The 27,001-nt window shown below is 42.0% G+C and overlaps 1 protein-coding gene across 4 annotated transcripts in view; it reads left to right on the top strand.

The window, feature by feature from the left end:
* map3k7 (mitogen-activated protein kinase kinase kinase 7) overlaps positions 1–27,001 on the top strand; it is a 91,392-nt gene that overhangs the window by 22,740 nt on the left and 41,651 nt on the right. For all 4 annotated transcript variants that reach the window (XM_055635831.1, XM_055635830.1, XM_055635834.1 and 1 more), the window contains exons 2-5: positions 9,624–9,734; positions 14,523–14,588; positions 16,145–16,190; positions 25,961–26,099. In XM_055635831.1, coding sequence (XP_055491806.1) covers positions 9,624–9,734; positions 14,523–14,588; positions 16,145–16,190; positions 25,961–26,099 — 362 coding nt within the window. The remainder of the gene's footprint in view (positions 1–9,623; positions 9,735–14,522; positions 14,589–16,144; positions 16,191–25,960; positions 26,100–27,001) is intronic.

Genomic DNA, 27,001 nt, shown 5'->3' with positions numbered 1-27,001 from the left:
TCAACTTGGTGTAGCTAATCTCTATCGCATGTAAATAATATTTCTAAGATATATTTGAGGAGGCTCTATATTTTGTTTGTATTTCATTCATCCATTGCCACAGCTCATTGTCCCTGTCAAGCAAGTTATGTCAGCACTTGCGTCTGATACAAGCATAATTTTAAAATAACGAGGGGGATTGTGGTGATAAGAGTGAGAAGAAGCAGGGTGTTGTCGAGGAATAAACTTTAGAGTTTAGAGATACAGCAGGTCCTTCGCTATATTTAAGAGGGAGTTAGATGTGGCCCTTGTGGCTAAAGGGATCAGGGGGTATGGAGAGAAGGCAGGTACAGGATACTGAGTTGGATGATCAGCCATGATCATATTGAATGGGTCGAAGGGCCGAATGGCCTACTCCTGCACCTATTTTCTATGTTTCGCATCACTGAGTTCATGCTGACCATCAATAACCAGTTCACGCTGGTTCTATGTTATTCCAGTTTTTTATCCACTCCCGGCACACAAGGGGCAATTTGCAGAGGCCAATTGACCTACAAACTCGCAAGTCTTTGGGATGTGAAAGGAAACCACAGCACCACGATGAAACCCACAGAGTAACAGACCACGTGCAAACTCCACACATACAGCACCCAAGGTTGGGACAAAACCCAGGTCTCTGGAGATGTGAGACAGCACCATACCAGCTGTGCCTAAAGCCCAATCGTGTTTCTGGCCTGAGATTTTTGTTTGTAGGGTTGTATTTTCTTCACTCTCATTGTTGCCAAACTTTCTTTATTGATGTGGCTTCTCCACTTGGATGAAATAGACTATGCTACTAGGCTGAGCTACTTGAACAAAGTGAAGCGAGGTTAAATATTAATCTGGCAATGTAATGGAGGCATTAACCTATTTAAAGTAGATGTACTTGTTAATATTAGTAAATCAGTGGACAAATATTTAATTCAAACGTTCAAATAGATCAATTTCACAACAAATAATTCAAACAGCTATCGTGATCAGCTGTCATGAAAGAGTATTTAACTCGGTAATTGTATAATTCTTGCACATTATTCATGGACAAGTCCTGTTTTTAGTGTTGCATAGTCTCGTAATTTGTTAGCCATATTTCTCCAGAATCGGTTGAATGTTGTCTGCCTTGTGCTAATAGTTGACTTTTTTCAGTCTGGATTTATTTTTGAGTACTTCATTTTACTCTGTAGGATATGTTGTTTTTAGAGTGATTCATATACAAGTGAGTAGGTTATGCTAAGTCATTCAAAAGTTATACTGAAAATTGCTCTGTACTGTAAAAACAAACTGACATGGGTCCTGTTTCGTGTTGGGCTTTTTATACAAGTTCATATTACTGACAAAGGAAATAAATGAGAAAAAATTACTGAGGTAATTTAAAGTTGCTTTAAGTAAAACCTAATGAACAAAATCCCTTTCCTCATTACCGTTGTAATCTATGATGCTGTTCAACAACGAAGGGAAAAGAAAGCTAATCTTTTGACTTATCGTACGTTTGAATTGGAATATTTTGCCATCACAATGCATTATGATCAGTCCTTCATGCTGATTTCAAATGAGCCCCACAAAGCAATCCTTTCTATTTATTTTGAATCACGTTTCAGTAAGTTTGGTATTGTTCAAACTTGTATGTGACCATGCATGCATTATAAAAAAGGGAAAATATGAATGTCTTTTGTGCAGAATTTCAAGTCTAATTTTAATTGGAATGGGAATTTTCCAAAAATAGTTCCCTGCTGTTATTTTGTATCTGTGTAGTGTTTTTGAATGGGGAAGACAATCCTGCACATGTACTTGCTTTGAAGACTTGGGAGTAGGCAGAAGTGGCTTAGGCCAAACTTGTGTGTGTATATTTTATGGTATTTGATTAATGTACTTGCATGTAAGAGCCAATGGAGATGGGGAATGACAGATTAGCACTGATAATGGACTGGTTGAAGATCACACAAAAGTACAAATAAACACGTTTTTAATTTTGACCTACTGAGAAACCAAAGATCAATTCTCAGAACCTCACAGTATATATTAATGACCTAGATAGAAACATAGAATAAGAAAATTGGCAGCACTCCATGTTAACACACTACCCAACATCATGAACCTTTAGCTAATGCAACAGCTTTTTTTGTGAGTCAACTCGTCAAATTCTTATTTTCTCAAAATCCTCAAAGACTTTAAGCAAATTTGTCAATTTTTATTTTCCTTTCACTTAATTTGATTGTGGTAAGCATTTCTAAATAATTAGCAATTTCTTCCTGGATTATGTACTCCAGAATTTTTTAACAACAAATATTAAGCTAATAGTTTCCTTTTTTGTTTTCCTTTTTGCCTCCCTCTCTTTTTGAAGAAGGGAACCGTGTTTACAGTTTTCCCATCCGTTGCAATGCTCATGGAACTCGGTGAGTTTTGCAAAGCTTCAGCCAAGGGCTTTACTGTCTGCAGCCACTTCTTTTAAAACCTTTGATGCAAACCATCAGATCCTAGCAAATGTCAAAGATTGGAAGTTTTTCCCCTCCTATCAGGCCACCTAGTTGTTTTCTTCAGTTCAATAGAACAAAAGCTAGGACACATAAGGAATCAAGATGAAGTTGGAAACAGTTTAAGATCAGATAGAAAATTAAGCTTGTTAAAAGTTTGTGATCAGATGAGAGGCTAGAGACAATAGACAATAGGTGCAGGAGTAGTCCTTATGGCCCTTCAAGCCCGCCACTATTCAATATAATCATGGCTGATCAGCCACAATCAGTACCCCGTTTCAGCCTTCTCCCCATATTCCCTGACTCCACTATTTTCAAGAGCCCTATCTAGCCCTCTCCTGAAATTTTCCAGATAATCGGCCTCCACTGCCCTCTGAGGCAGATTATTCCACAGACTCACAACTGTGTGAAAAAGTCTGGACCCTGGTTCTGGACTCTCCCAACATTGGGAACATGTTTCCTGCTTCCCCGATTTATCTGTTTAATGATATCCCTCAGCAATAAGAATAGGCCAAGAATAAAATCTTGGGTGACTACAAACAGATCTACATACGATTTCCCCTCCGACCCCAGCTTTCACCCTGTGTTGTGTTTTCACCATCTCCTCTGACCTCCCTCTTTCAGGTGCAGAATAGTCGTTCGTCAACCAAAATGTCATCAAAAATAGTCTACCTGCCGACCTAGACCCACTGCAGTTCGCCTACAGAGCCAACCGATCCACAGAGGACTCAGTCTCAACAACACTGAACCTCGTATTGTCACATCTCGATCGGAAAAATACCTATGAGGATCCTCTTCATAGACTTCAGCTCTGCTTTCAATACAATCATTCCGCAGCAGCTGGTGGAGAAGTTGGAGCTATTGGGGGTTGATGCTGGCACATGCAACTGGGTCGTGAACTTTCTGTCGCAACGGCAGCAGACAGTCAGGGTGGGCAGTAGGGCATCAAAAACCATAGCCGTGAGCACTGGCTCACCCCAAGGCTGTGTCCTAAGCCCCCTTCTGTTTAGTCTGCTGACACACGACTGTACTGCCAGACTCAATAACAACTTCATCAACAAGTTCGCTGATGACACAACAGTGGTGGGTCTCATCAGTGACAATGATGAATCGGCGTACAGGATGGAGGTGGAGCTGCTCACAGGTTGGTGCAAATCCCACAACCTCATTCTTAACGTGGGAAAAACTAAGGAGATGGTGGTTGACTTCAGGAGGGCGGGGAAACAACACCATACACCTCTGCACATCGACGGAGCTGATGTGGAAAGGGTCAGCAGCATGAAGTTCCTAGGACTACATCTGTCTGATGACCTGACGTCCACGGCCAACACCACAGCTCTGGTCAAGAGAGCCCTGCAGCGACTTCACCCTCTCCGAAGACTACGGAAAGCAGGTCTCCCCACTACACACCTACGGACTTTTTATAGGGGGACTGTCGAGAGCACATTGACCTACAGCATCACTTCCTGGTTCGGGAGCTGCAAGGCGTACGAACGGCACCAACTAGACAGGATAGTGAAGACCGCCAGCAGGATTATTGGTGCTCCACTCCCCTTCCTGCTGGACATATACAGGAAGAGATGTATCAGCAGAGCCATCTCCATCATCAAAGACCCTTACCACCCATCGCATGACATTTTCTCCATCCTGCCATCTGGGAAGAGGTACAGGAGCATTAGCTGCAAAACCAGCAGGATGCTCCTCAGCTTCTTCCCACAGGCTATAAGACTGATAAATGGACTTTGCCCCCTGCCAAGTATCGCGCACAAACCCCCACACTGCAGCAGAGCCACTGTTGTGCCGCTGCCGGTCGGAACGCCTGTTGAATGTTTAGTAGAGTGTTAAATTTGTGACATTTTTATTTTTTTTTAATTTCTATTTATTTTTCATGCACACTGAATGGACACTGGTTGAGCAACGTTTTTTTGTTTCCTCTGGGTATGCGAATACTCAGGAAATGACAATAAAGATATACAATACAATGTCATCCATTTCTTCTCTACAGAGATGCTGCCTATTCCGCTGAGTTATGTCAACTTTGTTATAAACCCTTAATCCACTCATCAAAATGAAGTTTACCACGTCCAAAGATGTAAATACATTTATAATCTTTATCTGTTTATATGTGACAATTGTAATATTTAATGGTTACACTCCATCCATGACATTAGCTGAATTGCTCTCTCTGGACTGACTTTCTCACCTGGTCACCCACCTATGTTGAAACTTTTTGAACAAATTCATCTACTTACACATGCATTTGAGTCTCATTATATGCATTTATATACATTATATATAATTATGGTTTCATTATCCAGACTCCTGGGTAGACACAAAATGCTGGAGTAACTCAGCGGGTGAGGCAGTAGCTCTAGAGAGAAGAAATGGGCGACGTTTCGGGTCGAGACCCTTCTTCAGACTGTTAGCAGACTCCTTGTGTCAAGGGGCGTCCTGTTGCTGGCTGCTCCAATTTGTTTAGGCAGCTGTCCCTTGCGATTTCCAAACCTGTAGCTGTTAGCATCAAGACATTCAGTTGAATTGTTAACTGGTATCATTTGCTTCTAGGTATTTTAATATTTAGTGTGTTTTAAATGATTTTAGAACATACTAGACTAAGTGCAATATTCCCCAGGCAATATTCCACCACTCACCCGTTCCCCCAACGCAATATTCCACCACTCACGCATAGCTCCCAACTGCATAGGCGCGGCTCATTTCCCCTCATCCCCCTGCACTACCCTTCCTCTTCACCCTCCCTCTTCTTTCTCCTCCTCCCCTCCTCAATCTGAAGCCGTCCCTTCCCCCAGCTGCAAAACGCTCCCCACCAGCCCCGACGCCCCCGCCTGAAGCCATCTCCCTCCCCAGCTGCCGTAGGCTCCCTCCTCCCCACCGGTCCCCGACAGCCCCCGCCTGAAGCTGTCCCCCCTCCCCCGGCTGCAGGATACCCCCACCCGCCCCGACAGACCCCGCCTGAAGCCATCCCCCTGCCCCGGCCCCGGCTGTTATCAGGCAACTGAACCATCCTATCACCAATTTGAGAACGGTCCTGACCTATCATATCATTGGAGACCCTCAGACTATCTTTAATTTAACTTAACTATCTTGCACTAAACATTATTCCCTTTATCTTGTATGTTGTGGACGGTTTGAGTGTAATTATGCATTGTCTTTCAGATGACTGGATAGCAAGCAACAAAAAGTTTCACTACACCTCGGTACACGTGACAATAGACTAAATAAACAACTTTTTTGTGGGAGGGGAGAGGCTGCTTTCAGATGAGCTATTTAAATTAAGTGTATCTTTGCTCTCTAATTTAGGAATATGGGGTGTTCTTGCAGGATGTTCAATTGGATATAGTGATGGAGTTCAAATGATCACAGGTACCAATCACTTGGAGATACAGGTGCACACCATTTTATCCGAAAGCCTTGGGACCAGACATTTTTTGTAATTCGGAATTTTTCGGCTTACGGATTGGAAGATTTTTAGCGTAGATTTTAACGGCTGGCTCAGTGGTAGAGTGCTCGGCTCATATCCGCAATGTCGCGAATTTGCGCCTCGATCCCGGCAGTTACTCGATCGCGAGTTTGAGGCTTCAATGTAGTTTTTCTTGCAGAATAGGAGAGAATAGGGAGGGTTAGGCTGGGATCATTCTCTGCGAGATAATTTTAGTGCGGGAGACAAGTATAGGAGAGGTGTACTGACTGTGTGGGCAGAACTTTGGAAGTGATTGCCCACCATTCTCAAAAGCCGCTGTGTCTACCTGTCCCTCCAACTTCTGAGGAATCCGCTCCCCGATGGAACCGCTACGGCGACAAGTGGCAGTTCGCCCACAGCTCGAGCTGCGCCACCCCAAGAACAAGACGTACCATCAACTTCTGCGTGTTCCTCTGGAGTTGGAGCGGGGCTGGGCTGGAGTTGCTGATCTGGGATCTCCGTGCTTGCAGTGGGCCTGGGGGTCGGTGTCCCGATGACTGTACCGCCCTTGCAGGTGAGCAGGAGAGTGGGGTTGTTTATAGTTGCAGAGGGAGGGGGCAAGTGTGGTACAGTTCCCAGTCTCGGCTCCTGTCCAGGGGGGTGGCTGGAGATGTCAGGACCAACAGGAACCCACTCCCCGATGGGCCGCTACAGCGACAAGTAGCAGTTCGCCCACAGCCCGAGCTGCGCCCCCAAGAACTCATCCGCAACCCAGGTTCCTCTGGAGTTGGAACGGGGCTGGGCTAGAGTTGCTGCTGGCTGTGAGTCTCCGGGATCTCCGTGCTTGCAGTCGGTGTCCCGTTGGTCCTGACGTCTCCGGCCACCCCCCTGGACAGGAGCTGAGACTGTGAACTGTACCGCCCTTGCCCCCTCCCTCTGCAACTGCAAACAACCCCACTCTCCTGCTCACCTGCAAGGGCGGTACAGTTCCCAGTCTCAGCTCCTGTACAGGGGGGTGGCCGGAGACGTCACAGCCCGAGCTGCGCCCCCTCATCTGCAATCTCAAGAACAAGACGTACCTTGCACACCATCAGCTTCTGTCCCTACGGGAAGCGTGTTCCTCTGGAGTTGGAACGGGGCTGGGCTGCTGCTGGCTGTGGGTCTCTGGGATCTCCGTGCTTGCAGTGGGCTTGGGGGTCGGTGTCCCGTTGGTCCTGACGTCTCCGGTGACTGGCACTGACCTGCTGGCTGGCATCGCCGACGTGAAGACAGTGCAAAGCCCCCGCGCCGGTGCAATGGGCGGGGAACTGGAGAGGGGAGGGAAGGGGTCACACACATGGCCGGGAAGCAGAGGGTTGTAGGTGGGGTGAAACTGAAGGGAGCGACAATCTGCTGCTGCCTGCCCGTTAAAACGTTCCCACGCAAGACTCATGATACACTGTGTATCGTGAGTCTACCGTGGGAATTTTTTAACTCAGCAGGCAGGCAGCAGCAGATTGTCAATTATTAACCCTCCCGCACAATATACCCTCACCTCCTTTATGAATCGGGATTTAGTTCCCTTTTCTTCAAGGACCGACCGGAGGTTCCGCTGTCACCTCTGCGGGCCGCCCTCGGTGAACGTCTTCAAGGACCTTTCTTCAAGGACTGAAAAAATGTCCGCTATTCGGAGCTTTTCGTTATTTGGATCTTCGGATAAAAGGTTGTGCACCTGTATAATGTGAGGTAAAACCTTTGCCTCTCTCAACATACAATAAAGGTACTTGGCTTATAGATTCAGCCCATTTAATCTTTTTATTGCTGAAATTTTCATGCAGAAATAGCAGAAGGCATTTAGCTGCAAAATATCTTGTCAAATTATCATGAATTTGAATGTTCTAATAGAGGACGTTAAAGACTATACCTTCAGGCAGGTAAAAGGGCATTGTAAAATATGTCAATTATTTTTATGATGTTTCATTCATTAAATTATTTGACAAAAATCATGAAATGAACTCTTGTCATTTAAATTAAGACTCAAATTAAGCAATTGAGTAGGCACAAATTCTTTTAAAGAGATTTTGGGACACGTACACATCTGTTAAAATCATTTCCATAACCCCAATATTCAGCAATTTGTTTTGTGAAGAATATGGGTGTATAAAATATTTTTAAAATAACTAAAGTAATTATTTTTTTTAAATGTGATGTACATTTTTTTGTTTGACAAGATTAATAATTAAAGGTGGTGTTTTAAATTTGACGATAGTTGATTAAAAGCTATATCTTTCCATATCCTGGAATAGAAAGTGCTGATGAGCATGAATTAAGATGGTTTGTTTACTCATTCAGAAGTGCGGGGTGATCGCTGGTCGGCGTGGACTCGGTGGGTCGAGGGACCTGTTTACACGCTATAGCTCTAATGTCTGGTCTATAATTGTTCTGTATCTTCCCAGCATCACAGAGTGGCTAGGCATAAATTATGATGCCATATGACAAATGTAGCCTTTTTTCTTTTGAACATAGGCAAATATAACTGAATTATGTGTATCTTTTCAGTACGTTGACATTTACTAAAATAGTTAAAAATTTGAGTATCATAAAAATTGCAAGGTTATTCATTTCAATTGCTCCTCGTGCATAAGTACTAATATAGTTAACAGTGTTGTAACCTGTAGCTATTTTAGTTCCCACACATCTGTTATCTCGGAACCACAAATGGGTTGCTGTTGTCCTCATTTTTCACCCTAATAGACTGCATTCAATGATCTCTATAATCTTGCAAACCTGCACCAACAGTTTAGCTCAGGTGGCCAGATCATGCTCTGGTGCACTGAAAACAATGGTGAATTTCATCTGTCAAGTTATTTCTGAGGTTACCCTGTTTTTTTTTTAAAAAAAAGTAGTTAATTGGCTTCGGGTTTCTGAGTAATCCTCATCACCAGTTGTGGTAGAGGCCACGGTTTCTATACAAATGTTAATTATGGTGGTCTTCAGGACAATCCAGTTGTTGGGGATGTTTTGTGGCTCCTGTTAGCTGGGAGTTGCCAGGTTATCTCCAAGACGCTATCTAAGAAGAATGACCTTTACTGGATCCATGAGAGCTTTTAACGTTGGGAAATCTTCTGCAAGCTGTCCAGCTAAAAGGAGAGTTTTGACAAAGGCTAAGGAGAGAACTAATTGAAGTGTTTACAGTTACCAGAGGCATTGAAAGTACAGATATTCTATCTTGCCCTATAGACTATACGGGGCCCAGTTTGAAGTTGAGGGGAGTGAATTTTGAAGTAGATGTTCGGGGGAAGTTTTTTTTTTTTACGGAGAATGGTGGATGTCTGGAACGCATTGCCAGGAGTGATGGTTGAGGCAGATACGGTAGTGCATTTAAGAGTTTTTTTTTTTGATAGGCTGTGGATATGGTGGGAATGGAGTGGTATGGGTCATGTGTCCAGGCAGATGAGATTAGTTAAACTTGGCATCATGTTCGGCCTAAAGGGCCTCTTCCTGTGTTGTGTTCTATGGATGTTTATGTTAACTTTTAGGTAGTTGTGTGTCTTGTTGCTTTTTTTTTTTAAGTATGGCTGTATGATAATTTGCATATCATTATACCTTAATTGGTACACGTGACAATAAAAGACCTTTGAAACCTTTGTTAAATTAAATGCCAAACAAAAAAAAATGAAGATCGATTAAGAAAACTCGTGCTATCTTACATTTTTTTTTCTCTTTGTTGTATCCTGCAGGTTGTTGGGAGAGGAGCCTTTGGAGTTGTTTGCAAAGCAAAATGGCGTGGAAAAGATGTAGCTATAAAGCAAATTGAAAGTGAATCGGAGAGAAAAGCATTCATTGTGGAGGTAATTCCTTATCTTGGAACTAATCACAGATTTTTAGAACAATAATTTCTCTGACTACTATGTGCATCCTGGCACATTGGGGCATGTACTTTGCCAAGGCATAGACGGCTACATACTAAGTGTGGTAAATGGGATTAGTGTAGATTGATGCTGGAAGATCATCAGAGGCATGATGGACCGAAGGGCCGGTTTCTGTGCTGCACGTTAGTTACACTGAAAGCACATAATGATATTAATTGCTTTTCTATGCCAGTAAATGGTTAAAGGAGAGTTGCATGCAAATAGCAAAGATGTAGACACATATGGATGTCTGTCTTTTTGAGAACTGGTTACAAAGCCGCAAATCTAGGGTGGCACAGTAGCACAAGTACCAGTAGAACCTCTGCCCTCAAAGTACCGGAGACACACTTTCAATCCAGACTTCTGGTTCAGTCCAATTCAGTCTGGTACTGTCTGCAGGAAGTTTGACTGACTCACTATTGGTTTTCCTCCCAAATCCAAAAGACATGAAGGTTAGTACGATAATTGACCACGGTAACTGGTTCCCAGTTCAATAGACAATAGGTGCAGAAGTAGGCCATTCGGCCCTTCGAGCCAGCACCGCCAGTCAATGTGATCATGACTGATCATCAGTACCCCATTTCTGCCTTCTCCCCATGTCCCCTGACTCCGCCATCTTTAAGAGCCCTATCTAGCTCTCTCTTGAAAGTATCCAGAGAACCGGCCTCCACCACCCTCTGAGTTCATAAATCATGGGGGCAGAAAAAGGTCATTGGCCCATCAAGTCCATTCCGCCATTCAATCATCGCTGATCCATCTTTCCCTCTCAACCCCATTCTACTGCCTTCTCCCTATAACCCTTGCCACCCTCACCAATCAAGTATCTGTCAATCTCCACATTTAAAAACACCTAATGACTTGGCCTCCGCAGCCGTCTGGCAATGAATACCATAGATTCACCACCCTCTGACTAAAGAAATTCTTCTGCATCTACTTTCTAAATGTACATCCTTTTTTTTCTGAACCTATTCCCTTTGATTCTCGACTCTCCCACTAGTGGAAACATCTTCTCCACGTCCACTCTATCAGGGCTTTTACTATTCGGTAAGTTTCAATGAGATTCCCCTCATCCTTCTAAACTCCACCGAGTACTTCCCCAGTGCCATCAAATGCTCATCATACGTTAACCCAATCATTCCAGGGATTATTCTCGTAAACCTCCTCTAGACCCTCTCCAATGCCAACACATCCTTCTTCAGATCTGGAGCCTGCAACTGCTCACAACAAATGCAGTCTGACTAGTGCCTTATGAAGCTTCAGCATTGCATCCCTGTTTTTATATCCTAGTTCTCTCCAAATATATGCTAACGAACCCTTGGTAGAAATTGGTGGCTGGTGGTGAGAATGTGTTGAGATTAAATATGAGATTAATGTAGATGAGTGTAAATGGGTAGTTGATGGTCAATGTGGATTTAGCATGTTTTTGTGCTGAATCTTCATTGATCACCAATCACATATTTACATTGGCCACACTGGTTTCTTTCCCCATAATTAATAATACAACTTGTTGGTAATAGATTTGACATATCTGTCTATTAGTTTTATGTAAAGTGCCTCGTCCTATAATATCAGCCAGGCTACAAAAAATAAGTATATCTCAAAGTTATGTTCCGTATGTTTTATGTACTCTTTATACCAGGGGTCGGCAACCTTGTTCTGCAAAGGAGCAAGGACCCATGTCTGTGAGCAAATGGTGGGCCACGTCTATCGCCATAGTTAATAAATAATTAATGATAGGTTTTTTTTTTAATCTCACCAAAAATGTGACATAATGACAATTATCCCCTCGACAAACTACAACTAAAGTGCACACTGTGGCCAGAGCAGAATTCATCACCGACCCAGCAGATGCTTCACTTTCCTCCAGCCCGCCCGCCGCTGGGCTCCCGAGGAAGCCTCTCCAGCACCGCCTCGCTGAAGCCTCTCTCAGCCCGCTTAAGTCGCGGCACCAGGGTGGGGGGAGCTTTCACGAGGGTGGGAGGGTGGGAGGGTCGGAGAGAGAGAGTGAGTCGACAGGTGTTGTGATATGGACTTGGTTGTGTGTGTGTGTGTGTGTGTGTGCTACTCTCGGATAAATGTTGTGTGTGTTTTATGTTACGCCTGCGGGCCAGATGATTTCGGGTTATGGCCCGTGGGCCATAGGTTGCCGATCCCTGCTTCATACTCACCTGTATCTCAAAATGTACTTTTTTTTACTAATTATGTCTATTGTGGAACCATGTCAACATACCTTGTCGATTAAAGCAACTTCTATTAGCGATAAGAAGAGAGAAGCTTGCTTGCTAACAGTTGCAAATAAGCAGAAAATATCATCTTTGGATTTGTGCCAGGACTGTCTTCTTTGACACTTGGTATTCTAATTTTAGCTTTCGTTGGAAGAATCTCTGGAAATGTTTATTGAGAAGGATTTGCAAGGTTGTGCAATGCTGGAAGTTCCAATTCATGTACGGACATTGCTTTTTACCCATGTAAATAGGAAGACTAAACTGTTGGTTACTAATTACAGTGCCCTCCATAATGTTTGGGACAGGAACCCGTCCTTTATTTATTTGCCTCTGTACTCCACAATTTGAGATTTGTACTAGATGTTATTAAAGGGAATTGGTATACATTTTGGTTTCACCATGTAGAAAATACAGCTTTTTTTAGTCCCCCCATTTCAGGGCACCATAATGTTGGGGACACATGGCTTCACAGGAGTTTGCTATTGCTCATGTGTGTTTTATTTGCCTTCTTAACGCAGGTATAAGATAGCTCTCAGCACCCAGACTTTCCTCCAGTCTTTCCATCACCTTTGGAAACTTTTATTGCTGTTTATCAGCACGAGGACCAAGGTTGTTCCAATGAAAATCAAATAAGCCATTATGAAACTGAGCAAAAAGAATAAAACTGTTAGAGACATCAGCCAAACATTAGGCTTACCAATATCAACTGTTTGGAACATCATTAAGAAAGAAAGCACTGGTAAGCTTGCTAATCACAAAGGGACTGGCAGGCCAAGGAAGACCTCCACAGCTGATGACAAATAATCACCCTATAATAAAGAAAAATCCCCAAACACCTGTCCGACAGATCAGAAACACTCTTCAGGAGTCAGGTGTGGATTTGTCAATGGCCAATGTCCGCAGAAGACTTCATGAACAGAAATACAGAGGCTACACTGCAAGATGCAAACCACTGGTTAACTGCAAAAATAGGATGGCCAGGTTACAGTTTGCCAAGAAGTACTTAAAAGAGCAACCATAGTTCTGGAAAAAAGTATTGTGGACAGATAAGACAAAGATTAACTTATTATATCATTGTGATGGCAAGAGCAAAGTATGGAGGAGAGAAGGAACTGCCCAAGATCCAAACCACCTCATCTGTGAAACACAGTGGTGGGGGTGTTATGGCCTGGGCATGCATGGCTGCTGAAGGTACTGGCTCACTAATCTTCATTGATGATACAACTGCTGATGGTAGTAGCATAATGAATTCTGAAGTGTATAAACACATCCTATCTGCTCATTCAAACAAATGCCTTAAAACATTGGCCAGCGGTTCACTCTGCAGCAAGACAATGAACTCAAACATACTGCTAAAGCAACAAAGGAGTTTTTCCAATGCTTGAAAAATGGTGAATTATTGAGTGGCCAAGTCAATCACCTGATCTGAACCCAATTGAGCATGCCTTTTATATGCTGAAGAGAAAACTGAAGTGGACTACCCCCCAAAACAAGCATAAGCTAAAGATTGCTGCAATACAGGTCTGGCAGAGCATCATCAGAGAAGACACCCAGCAAATGGTGATGTCCATGAATCGCAGACTTCGAGCAGTCATTGCATGCAAAGGATATGCAGCAAAATACGAAACATAACTACTTTCATTTACATGACATTGCTGTGCCCCAAACATTATGGTGCCCTGAAATGGGGGGACTATGTATAAACAATGCTGTAATTTCTACATGGTGAAACCAAAATGTATAAAAATGGCCTTTATTAAAATCTGACAATGTGCACTTTAACCGCATGTGTTTTTTTTTTTCTATTACAAATCTCAAATTGTGGAGTGCAGAAGCAAATAAATAAATGATGGGTCTTTATCCCAAACATTATGGAGGGCTCACAATGTTTTTAAGAAGGAATTATGGAGGGCTCTGTAGCTTTAATTTGTCCTGAAGTCCAAGTGATTTGGGGTCAAATCAAACTACAAATAAGAGTAAACTATGTTAGGATTTCAGATAATAACACGAAAACAGGTAAATTATAAATGGCTCTACAGTGTACAAAATTCTGTTAAGATATGAAATGATTCCAGAATTGGGTTTTTTTAACAGTGTGCTTTCACAATCTGTCATTCATGTAAATGTGATAGAGATAAATGTAAATCTGTTGTTTTGAGAATGGCATAAAACCAAAGTAGCAGTTGGGATCTGTGTCCCCGTCCCATCCCCCCATTTGCCTTGCTGCATATCCCACCTACTCTAATCTGCTCTGTTTGCTGTAATTTAAACGTAAACACCAACGAAGAGTGAATTTAGTACAACACGTATTTTGTTCATCTATTTTAAAACTTTAGATAATTTGTACCGTGCACCTGATCCTGTTTCGTAGGAGCTTTTATCTACTATTTATTTTTTTCCAGCTTGTGGTAGTGTTTCCTCAAACTGCAGCCAAACAAAGACGGTTGATCCAGGACTTGTTAATATTATTTTTATAACTGATTTTCTCTTTTTTTTGTTGCAGCTTCGTCAACTGTCACGTGTGACGCACCCGAATATTGTGAAACTCTATGGAGCCTGTTTAAATCCAGTATGTAGATTGATTTTAGTAGAAATATTTAAGGCTATGCAACCTAATTGTACATTACTAGTGTTTGATCAAGTAAGAGTGCTGAATATTTCTGAGAAATTGTATTGTTTCATATAAAGAGGACTTAACTCGTAACTGGGTTAACTCATAACAACGTACTCCAATTTTTAGAACATTACATTAACTTCATGTCTGGCAAGATTATTCTGGGAAGCAAAGATAAATTATTTTGCTCATGTTTTGCTCACATTTACTACCCATTAAAATAAATATACCATTGAAAAGTTTCAAGCTTCCCTACAGAGGATAGAAGATTCTAAACATGGCTTCAAAGAGGAAACAATAGGCTTAGAAAGGGAAATATAGCAGAATATTGCACTTAAGATTGCTGTTTAGGATCACTATTCTTGCATGATAAATTGTATAGTCAGAGAAGCAGAGGACTTGGGTTATATTGTAAATTTATCTTGGCCACAAACAAAATTTGGCATCAATAACAGAAAATAGTCTATCAGGAGTGCTAACAGAGCTGACTTTTGTGAATGATTGGATGTTGGACAGCAATTTGACAGAATGGAGGCAGAAGAGGGATTGACAAACCTGAGAAGGTTCTAAGTATGGATAAGGAGAGTGAATCCCAGATCTCTCGAAACATTTGCCAGACTCCAGCATGCAGATAAAAATGAGGCACTTGGGAGAGATTTTGAGGAACCACATGGTTTGCCAGAGATACTGCAAACGTTCTTGCATCATTGAAATGCAGAACCAGGTGAATAAAGTACCAGCGGTTGGACAGTGGAACAGCTTAGATATTGATAGTGTATTTAACTGCTTTAAAACTCTTGGTCGTGGTTTCCTTCTTTGGAGAGAGGAAAACAAAGAGGGAAATGGCAGGATTAGTGTGATGATGAAATTTATTGTCGGCATGAAAAACAACAGAATTAGGACAGCTGCTTTCAACTTGCAACATAGATTTCTACTTGGTGTAGCTGATAGGTGATAATTTGGACCTAAACAAAATTCTGAACAAGAATATAGTAGTTTTAAAGTAGATAAATCGTAACAGGTAGAATAATTCTGATTTTTTTTAATGTGCTTTTTTTTGTCATAAACTGATACATAGACCTAATATTATTGAAATAGTGACTGTTCATAAACTAAAGTGTAGGTAGACAAAAATGCTGGAGAAATTCAGCGGGTGAGACAGCATTGATGGAGCAAAGGAATAGGCGACGTTTCGGGTCTGAAGGAGGGTCTCGACCCGAGACATCGCCTATTCCTTCACTCCATAGATGCTGCCTTATCTGCAAAGTTTTTTCAGCATCTTTGTCTACCTTCGATTTTTCCAGCAGTTCTTTCTTAAACATAGACTAAAGTGTGGTGCACATGTGCCTAAAAATTGTCCTTTGGTGTTTTTGGTGCATTAACTCGATAGCGGCATCACTTTAATGCAGGTCCAAAGTCAGAAAAAATCTCAATCTGGATATACCAATAAATTATCATGGTGGGAGGATGTAAATATGTTGTTTAACCTCACTTTAATGCTTTAATTCCAGGTATGCCTTGTTATGGAATATGCAGAGGGAGGCTCTCTTTATAATGGTAAGTTAAAATTACGGTTTGTGAGTGTCCCAAAAGGAGTGCAAAATTTGCACATGCATCACAAAAATAAGCATCCATGGTTTATGACGGCTTTTAAAATGAAAAGTGTTAACAAAATTATAAAGTATTGAATACAAATAAAATTCTAAGTGTTAGATAAAGACTAGATCAGGTTGGTATCATAATATAGATCAGTTATTAACTGGGTGATACTGTTAAAGCAGATCAGTTGAATGAAGTGCCAAAGGTTGCTTGGCACTCGCAGATTCAAGCATCTGATGTGTTAAATAATCACTGTTGCATTTTGGTGTGACAATGCAAGGTAGAGATGGCATATAAAAATTGTATCAATGGAAAAGAGGTTACTTGATACCTTAAGCCTTTCATAATGAACCTATTCATAGAATCAACTACATCTTTGATTTATGTAGTGAAGGTTTAACTTTTGAAGTTCTGTATAAATGTTGATATGATACTCGAAGGTGAACTTTCCCATCATTCACCTTCAGTGTTCAAACCAGATTTGTTCAAACTCCTATCAATTAAATTCTCCCACTTGACTCTCTCCTCACTGGTCCTCCAACATTGCAGCATTGAGGTGAAACCACCTTTGGAATATTGATTGTAATTAATGACTTTTCTAATGGATAAACTTCTGATTGAAACATTTTTAACCAGATAAATGTTAAACTCCCTCACAGCGACATGATTGAAGTTGGGTTTGCATTTCTGCTTCATTTGGAGCAAAGATTCCTTTTGATTTCTAGTAGCTTTATGGTTCTTCAATCTTATTAATTATATTCAGTCAAATTATATCAATATCGCTGTGATTGATCCTTTATTGGCATTCTACGGGTTGCTTTTTGGATGAAAAGGATGAGCAAGTGTTAGATATTCGAGACATATTGCTGTACTCATGTGCTCATATAAGTGATGTTTTGTGTCAGGCTATCCAAGTTATAGAATGAATGTGTTTCAGCCAATTTTAAGTTATGTCTTTCATCTGCACTGTATTTATTAAAGCAACTATCACTTTCATTCTGGTTATGACCAGCAATTTGATTTTTTTTAATTCTACCGTTAAGAACAAGGAATACCTGTCAAATGTCTCTCCTACAGGCAAGAATCATGATTTCTGGTGCTTCCCACACCTTAACAACTAAATGTAAACAGAGAGGCAACAAAACAATATTGGATGCAAGGACCTGCAGATGCTAGTTTATGGAGAAAAAAAGTGCTCCGGTGGCTGAGCGGGTCAGGCATCATCTCTAGTGAACCTACAGAGCTTGCAGTTTGGGTTAGGGATCTTCTTCAGACTGATTGTAGGGGGGGTGGGTGGGTGGGGGGGGGGGGGGGTTGAAATTCAACTGGAAGAGAGGAGGAGCAGGACAAAGCCCGGCAGGTAATAGGTTGATACAGGTGAGGAGAAAGTTGAATAGCAGATGGTTTGACAAAGGCCAGAGATGAAACAACGGACAGTGCAAAAAAATAATTGAAGAATTGTGAATTGTGAAACTAGAGAAAGGAAGGGGAGGAGAGAAATGGATGAGTCCATCTGGGGCACAGGGGAGATGGAGGTTGGGAGTAGGGAGGAAGAGGGAGGGTTTTTGGAGTTACCGAAATTTGGAAAACTCAATGTTGATACTGTTGGGTTGTAAATTAGGAGGTGTTGTTCGTCCACTTATTTTTTAACAGGACAAAACTGGTATATAGAGTCATAGGGTGATACTGTGTGGAAACAGGCCCAACTTGCCCACACCAGCCAGCTTGTCCCAGCTACACTAGTTACACCTACCAGCATTTAGTCCAGATCCCTCCAAACCTGTGCTACCCATGCTGTAGTGCCACTCCCAATAAAATCATTGTTTCTTTTAAGAGAACTATCTAATTCTCTTTAAATAAAATTATATAATCTGCTTTAACAGATAAACAGGTTCTATTACATCTGAACAAAGATGAAAATGATTTGCCATCAATTCTTCAAATTGCTCAGAATGAATTCCAGGAGAGCTGTCAGATAAATTACCTAGTAATTAAGTCTCTAATTTCCTTGTAACAGATTAATTCTTGAATATTTACTGTACATCATCTCCGACTTCCAAAGTTCTGACATTCTGAAGTGTCCAGAATGGAACTCATCATTATGCCCCTTTCTCACTTTTGCACTTTATACTTCTTTGTATTTATCTCTTTGTCATGCTGCTTTTCATAATGTTTTAGGGCAAAACGCTAGCAGTACAGTTCATTTGATATATAGATATGGCGAATTTGCAGGCAAATTGGGACAAAGAGTTGGCATGCATTTCATGTTGGCAAGATATAACAAGCAGGAAAACTGTGCTGAGGTACTATTTCAACCATCAGCTTAATGAATGGAGAAACTAGCTTGAGGGGATGAATGACCTATTCCTCTTTCTACTCCCCTTTGTTTATTATCTGTTTATATTTATTTGTGAATGTCTTAGGCGATGAGCTGACTTTTGAAATGAATCAGCAAGCTATTCAGTTGTCTTGGCATCGTGTTCTCAAAAGTTTAAAACCTTGAGTATCAAGAGAGTAAAATTAGTATAGAATATACAGGGATGACATTAAAAGGAAATCGAGAAAGCAAAGAGGCCGTGAAAAAATATTGGCAAATACAGGGAAATTGAAAGATGTTTTGTAAATGCATTGAGCAAATAGGTAATATCAAAGATTTCAAAAGTCTTTCATTGTCACGTACCAATAAAGGTACAGTGATATTCATATTGCCATACTGCCATACTAAAAAAGCAACAAGACACACAGCTACGTAAAAGTTAACATAAACATCCACCACAGCAGATTCCTCACGATGATACTGACATGTCCGATTTTACCTTCTCCCTCTTAAATTGCAGATTAAACAAAGTTTTGTATTGTGTCAGGATTTGTTGAGTAAAGTCACAAGATGTAGTCAGATGAGAAAGAAGCAATGAAAGAGGCCAGTCCCAGGTCGTGACAGGACTTAACGCCCAGCAGGGTTGGCACATTTTTACAAACAGCATAGAAGCTCAGGTTGTGGACACGTGAGTCAAGACAGCAGTGTAACTCGACTTGACCAATAGAGTGGACTGGACCTCCTGCAAACGGAAGAAGGGAGGCAGCCGTAGGAGTGATGGTCTATGTTTTCCGTATATTTTCCAATTCAGATAAACACCTTGCATTACACCTTGCACCTGTATCAACTTTCAGAAAAAAAGTCTTACCATTAACGAGCAAAATGACCTTGGGATCTTGATGCTTATGAGGCAAGTCAGACAAGGAATGTACATCCAAATCAAGATGCTCGTTAGCAGACTGGAAGTCCGTGGGAGCTGTGTGGGAGTGCTCCGAGAGCATGTTCTCATGGTCGAGTGAATTGACAGATTGTCTTGTTTGAACTCTGTTGCTACACGAGCGGCAGTATTTGAAGAAGTGGTTCATTTTCTTACAGAAATGGCAACATTTCCCATAAACAGGACAGCGGTCATAAGCTGCAGCATACGAACCCCCACAGTTAAAACAATTGTCTAGGAGTTTAGCGACAGTACTGTCGGGCACTTGAGGAGAGCGGCGAGAGGCTTGATAAAATGTGCCGGTAACATTAATATCATGAGCATAGTGGAGGCTATGTCCCAATACCTTTGCATGAGCATCAGTCATTTCAGCAACATGGCAGCAGTTTTCAGCGGTCTCTAGAGTAAGTTCAGTATCACGTAGTAATTCGTCTTGTAATTTATAATAGCGGACACCATTGACCAGACGGTCACGGTTTAAGCTGTCACATAAATCACCAAACGTGCACCTACTGGCAATGTGTTTCAAAGCACTAACATACGTTTCAACAAGTTCGACATGTCTCTGGCTTCATGAAAAAAACATGTTCTTCTCCATGACTAAGTTAGTACGCAACTCGCGTAACTGTCGGAATTTGCTCAGGAAACAGTTGGGATCCCAGATGGATTCAGCGGGAGTAATCTGGACACCAGCCAGGTCAAACCTTGCTGGTTCATAATGAAATCTTCTGGCACACCGATCAGCTTCTGTGCCTGCTAGGTTGAGGATAATTGAGGCACGAACACCTGGAGCAGCAGCCGGGTGAGCCGTGTCCATGTAAATGGTGAACTCTTCTTCAAATATGTGCCACCGTTCTGCTAGATCGTCATCAAACACCAGGATCTCTGGTTTTCTGAGAGCAGAAGCCATAGTAAAACAGATGCTGGACAAAAAAAACAAACTGAACAAAACAAACAAAAGCAATAGAATTAGGCAAGGAGTGAGTCTGGGTTTTCTGACACCATATCAAAAAACAGCAAATATTTTAACGCTGTCCATGCAGGGCACCCAGGCGCTGAAGCAATGTCCTACGAGCAAAAAACTGGCCTGGTATGGCTGAATATATTCTCGAGAATGTGGCATCCTGTGCAGTGTGCAACAGCTTGGCAACTCATCAACAAACTTCTCTCACACCGGGCTCCCGCCCTCCCGTGGTCTACAGTTTCAACTGACATATTTGAATGGCATGGCAAGCATTACCTGGTACTTGTTGACTCGTGTTGACTCGTATTCCGGCTGGTTTGACATCGATTTTCTTAGCAGCCCCACTTCTCACAGGGTAGTTCTAAAACTTGTTCGCCATTTTGTGGACCACGGAGCTCCTTGTATACTGCTATCTGATAACGGCAGTCAATTTACCAGGCAGCACTTCAAAGAGCCCTGAATAACCACAGTCGAATGGACTGGCTGAATGAGCTGTCAAGAGTGCAAAACAGCTAATGGAACAATCCCACAGAGCTAATTCCGACGTGGACCTGCTCAACCTACGCAACATCTCCCGCGACCCCATCTTGGGTTCACCTGCTCAACGTTTATTGTCAAGGCAGACCCGAGCCACGGTGCCTGTGGCAGACCAGGCATTGATCCCACAGGTGGTCCCACCATCGGAAGTCCAGTCCAGGCTGCAATAAAAGCATGACATTCAAAAACAGTGGTATGACAAAACAAGCAGGCCGCTGCCAACATTAATTAACCAAGGGGCAGGTGTCTCGTTTGAAAACTCACAAAGGTCATGACCATATCGGTGTCATTTGTGGAACTGCCTCGCTCATATTTGGTCAGTGCTGATGGAAGCACCTACAGACGTAACAGACAAATCCTGCCTGTGAATGAGCCGGCTCCACCTCCGTATTACCCGGACCGAACAAGTGCACTTCCATCCACGTCCTGCGGCATCGGTCCGCCTGTACCAGCACAACAACCTACTTCTAAAACGACTACTCTGCCAATAGCGACGCCTCCTCCGCCTGTGCCAAAGTCCCCTGTTTCATCACCGGGAATGCTGTTTCAATCTCCGCCATCCGTCATACCACTGACTCTGTCCCCGGTAGCGAAAAACGTAACTGGTTTATATCGCACACGTGCTGGTTGTGTATGCAAGCCCACCGTGAAGTACCCAGGCTATGTTTGACTTTCCTCCAGCCTATTATCAATTGCAGTGCATGCCTTATTTAGTCATTCGTTTTGTACTGACATTTAATTCTTTAAGAGGGAGGATGTTGATCAGTGTCATTCATACTATGAGTCATACTGTGGCTCCACCCGCTGGTTTAATAGAAAACCCTTTTCCCTTTCTTCCCCGTCTTGAGTTGTGTGTTAAGATGAAGTTACATATGCTGTATTGCTAATAAATCTCTTTGGATCTTAATCACTGTATGTAAGTTAAGTCATTCCAATAGCTACCCCACCCCCTCTGCCCACCAGTCTGTCTTTTCGATGGGACGTATATCCCTGAATATTCAGTTTCCAGCTCTGATCCTCTTGCAGCTATGTCTCTGTAATTCTCACAACATCTGCCAATCTCTAACTGAGCCTCAAGCTCATCCGCTTTATTTCTTATACCGCGCATTCATATATAACACTTTTAATTTGGTATTCACCTCCCCCCTCACACCAGTTCCTATTCCACCTGACCTCACTCTCTTTTTGTGTTTGAACATTATGTTGAAAAATTTTAAAATACTGAAATGGTGTTGATGGATGCGTTAAAGGTGAAGGAATATTGGAAATAGTGGAAGAAGCAAATACAATTATAATGTTTAAAAGACATTTGGACAGATATATGCATAAAAAGGGTTACGGGGATATGGGCCAAATGCCAATGTGGCCTGCATGGACAAGGTGGGAACAAGGGCCTGTTTCCATGCTGCTAAGCTAATAACTGCAATACTGAAATGTATTAGGACAATAATTTAAATCACCACTAGGTGGACCAAATGTAAAGGAAATATTTCCATGAAATGAGATGTTGTCACTTTTCAAATAAAAGTCTTATCTTCAGAATAACATTCTTTAACATTCCACAGAATACTGTTAAAATGGCAATTTTCTTCTGTTTGCTTATAGTTTTTGGAGCATAACAGATTTCTGTTGTTTCTGGTTTAGCCACGTTATTTTTAATGAAACTTCAGGTGCTGTCCTTATGGAGTTTGCACATTCTCTTAGTGAATGCATGAGTTTCAATAATAGTCATAGATTCACAGAGTGATATAGATATATAGATATGCCATTTATTGTCACTATACATGTACAATGAAATTGAAAGCTGCTCGTACTCAGTGCATACATATAATTTAGTACAAAAAACAAGAAAAAACAGAAAAACAAAAACCGAAGGGGGGGGGGGGGGGGGGGGGATAGGATAGGTGCACAATTCTGCGGCGCTATATACATATATACAGATGGAAGTCCGGGTGTTGGGCTGTGAAGTCAGTGCATGTGTGAATTTGAATTAAGAGTAGTTATAATTTTCGGAAAGCAACTATTCCTGAGTCTATTTGTCCTGGATTTGATGCACCTATGGCGCCTTCCAGAGGGCAGCAGGTCGAACAGTCCAAACGCAATGGCACGGAAACTGTCTTTTCGGCCTACAAATCAACCACTGCAGAAAATATTTTTCAGGATGTTGCCTATTTTCGTTGTGAGGAGAAGTTGGACAAACTTGCATTGTTTTCTCTGGAGTATTGAAGGCTGAGAGGAAACCCAATAAAAGTTTGTAAATTTATGAGAGGCAAATGTTGGGTCGGCAGATTCATTATACTCGGGATAACATTTCAAAATATAGAGGGCACATCTGTAAGTTCAGGGGGAGGGTTTTTAAAGGAGATGTGCAAAAACAAGTTTTTTTGCAGTGTTCATAAGTGATAGACGTAGAATTAGGCCATACGGCCCATCAAGTCTACTAATTGTAAGATGAGCCGTATGCCATTCAATCATAGCTGATCTATCTTTCCCTCCTAACCACATTCACCCCATAACCTCTGATTGTTGGGTGCCCGGATTAGTGCTGCCATTGGTTGTGGTGAAGCTGATATGATAGTGATGTTTAAAGAGGCTTCTAGATTGATATATGATATGCATGGAATGGAAAGATATGAAGCAAAAGGGATTAGTTTAAATAGATATCATGTTCAGTATCGTGGGCCAAAAAGACTGTTCCTTAACTATACTGTTTTATATATACCACTTCTACCTTAATCTCACTTTTATTTAGAATAGAATAGAATGTCTTTTATTGTCATTCAAACAACTTTGTTTGAACGAAATTGCATTTTCTTCAGTTTTTTACATTACAAAAAAAACCAAGACTCACACTTAATACAGTTTACATAAACATCCATTACAGTGAGTCTCCAACATCTCCTCACTGTGATGGGAGGCAAAGTCTTGTCTCTTCCCTTTGTTCTTCGCGGTCCAGCAGTCCAACTGCAGCGTCTAGGTGAACTGAGGCTCCGATGTTAAAGCCCCAGGCGGACGATGGTAAGTCCTGTGGCCATTAAGCCATGCCGGGCCATGTTAGGCCCCGGCTCCGTGTCCTTTAAACCCCGCGATTCCAGCGGGAGAAGTTGCCGTTGCGGGGGCTCCGAAAAGCGGTCTCCCCCAGGGACCTGGAGCCCCCGATGTTCCTGTCCACCGGGCCTGCTGCCGGAGCCTCCGAAGTCGAATCACAGCCGCGCGCCACCACAGCTGCTTCCGCTCCGAAGTCGGCCAGCTCAGCGATGTCGGGTCCGCAGGCTCTGCGACTGGAGCCCTTGGGTTAGTCCCGGCTGGAGGCTGCCGCCGGCTACGCAATGTTAGGTCCAACGACATCGGAGACCCGACAGGGAAAAAGTCGGGTCCTCGTACAGGGAAGAGATTTCCCCCATATCCCCCCCCCCCCTCCACCCCCCAAATATACACAGCTAAAAAAATAATAAAAACTAGGCTCAAGACATACATTTAACATCTGGAGGAAATGCACACATAATCATAGCGAGACAAGTGGGATTGACCCCAGATCTCTGGCGCTGCGAGACAGTGGTTCTACTAGCCACATTACTCTGCCACTCTAAGGTCCATCCCCTCACATGTATCAAAGTTGTACCAGCTAATAGATTGTTTAAGAAAGAACTGCAGATGCTGGAAAAATCGAAGATTGACAAAATGCTGGAAAAACTCAGTGGGTGAGGCAGCACCTATGGAGAGAAGGAACAGGCGACGTTTTGGGCCAAGACCATTCTTCAGACTGATGTCGGGAGTTGGAGGGGGGCGGGCAGGAAAAAGCAAGGAAGAGGCGTAGACAGTAGGCTTGTGGGAGAGCTGGGGAGAGGAAGGCGGGAGAAAGCAAGGACTATCTGAAATTGGAGAAGTCAATGTTCATATTGCTGGGGTGGGAACTACCCAAGCATTTGATTGATTTGATGCGGATTTGCCATGGGAGGGCAGGTGGAAATAAAGGCATTAAATTGAGTTTATCTTTGCCAAACACTTTGGCCTCATTGTTTGTATCCTGGTCAACCTGCTCCAGAATATCAATGCTGTAAAATATGTTAATATTCTAGTATTGCTTTTGGGATTATCTTAAACTTCTGTCCATTATTGGTCTCCTCAAGCTCCTTGTGCTGACAATGTATATCCCAGCAGATTTCCATTATAACATTTTGGAAGAAGGAGGAGATAAACCACTTTTAACATTGATTTTGAGCTACAAAAATATGTGTGATTATTCCCACTCAAAACAATGTTTTTAAATAGAATAAGGAATCAGAATGAGTAACAATAATAATTTTGGTAACTGAAACTAGGAGCGAATATTTTGTGGTAATTAGGTGTTAATAAGTATTCTATGTTATGTCAGATTAGCAAACATGTTTGCTGCAGGGAAACATGATAGGAAACTGAAAATGTTGTGGAACTATGTGAAAATAGAGGAAAGCTGATTTTCATTCTACTCTTCTGTAACAAGCATGCTCCCTTTCGCATGATATTTCAGCTTTCTAAACTTTCAAAAACCATCCTGATTATGTCTTGAATTTTTGTAATATTTGACCGAATTAAAATCCATGGAAAATGATGAAGATAGACACAAAATGCTGGAGTAACTCAGCGGGCCATTAACTCAGCGCACCTCTGGAGCGAAGGAATGGGTGACATTTCGAGTCGAGACCCTTCTGAAGGGTCTCGATCCAAAACGTCAAGACGACTGAGTTCCTAAAGATTCCAACATGTACAGTTCCTTGTGCCTCCTCCTTCCAGGCAGAGTAGTGGTTTGAGTGTTCTGAACATAAAAGACTACTTTTGAAGTCTAGATGCAACTGTGTAGCTAAAGGAACCAATTTCAATATGTAGTAATGTATTCTTGACTTGCTTTATGCTATTATGATACATTTCAATTATTGAATTGAAGTTAATGATTTAAAACAATATTTTTTGATAATGTTGATCCTTTGATACAGTGCTACATGGAGCTGAGCCCTTACCGTATTACACTGCTGCCCATGCAATGAATTGGTGTTTGCAGTGTGCACAAGGAGTGGCTTACCTACACGGCATGAAACCCAAGGCTTTAATCCACAGGGACCTCAAACCACCAAAGTAGGTTGTTTTTTTTGCAGATAAAAGAATAGCGGCTAATATAGATCTATCAATGATAAAAACTATGGTTTGTATAAGGTGAATTTTGACTGAATTTAAGATTGAACTTAATATACATTAGAGAGCTCCTTATTCACTGTTTAGCTTATCATTCACGTTTGTGAAAATAATTGAGTTTAGTTTAGAGATACACCGCGGAAACAGGCCTTTCAGTCAACCGAGTCTGCGGCAACCTACTCGCACTATCCATCGCACCAGGGAAAATTTACAATTTTACAGAAGCCAATTAATGTACATCTTGGGAGGAAACCAGAGCAGCTGGAGAAACCCCACGCAGTCACGGGGAGAACAAACAAACTCCGCATAGACAGCCGTCTTGTCTATTTGCCGCCTTGTAGAAAGTAAAGAATGATCGGAGTTAGGGAAAAATTCAGTCCAAACAGTGAACTCGCTATCCTGCCCAATTCCAGATCCCTCGACTCTCTTAGTATCTAAACAAAATTATGAGTCTCTGTCTAGAGTAAATTCAGTACTACCTTTTGAGTGAAGAAATGCCCTCCGCTCTGTCCTGAATGGCACGGTTTAATTTGTGACTGGTCCTAGGATGCAGACACCCCATTGAGGGGAACATCATTCACGAATCTACCTTCCTTGGCTCCTTTAAATACATTGCATATTTTAACCATATTCTCGTAAACGCTGGAGATTATATACCCAGTCTACTTAATCTGTCATGTGACTAACCCGACCAATGCAAGAATAAATTTACTGAGTCTACTTTATGCTCCTATTTTGCGTGTATCCTTGCTTCGATAGGAAGACGAGACCTATGCACAATGGTCTCACCAGATTCTTAAATAACTGGAGTAAGATTATATGGCACAGTGGTGCAGCTGGTGGAT

This window comes from Leucoraja erinacea, chromosome 5 (assembly GCF_028641065.1).
Source record: "Leucoraja erinacea ecotype New England chromosome 5, Leri_hhj_1, whole genome shotgun sequence".
Lineage (NCBI taxonomy): Eukaryota > Metazoa > Chordata > Chondrichthyes > Rajiformes > Rajidae > Leucoraja > Leucoraja erinaceus.
This window is presented reverse-complemented; position numbering and strand designations above follow the sequence as displayed.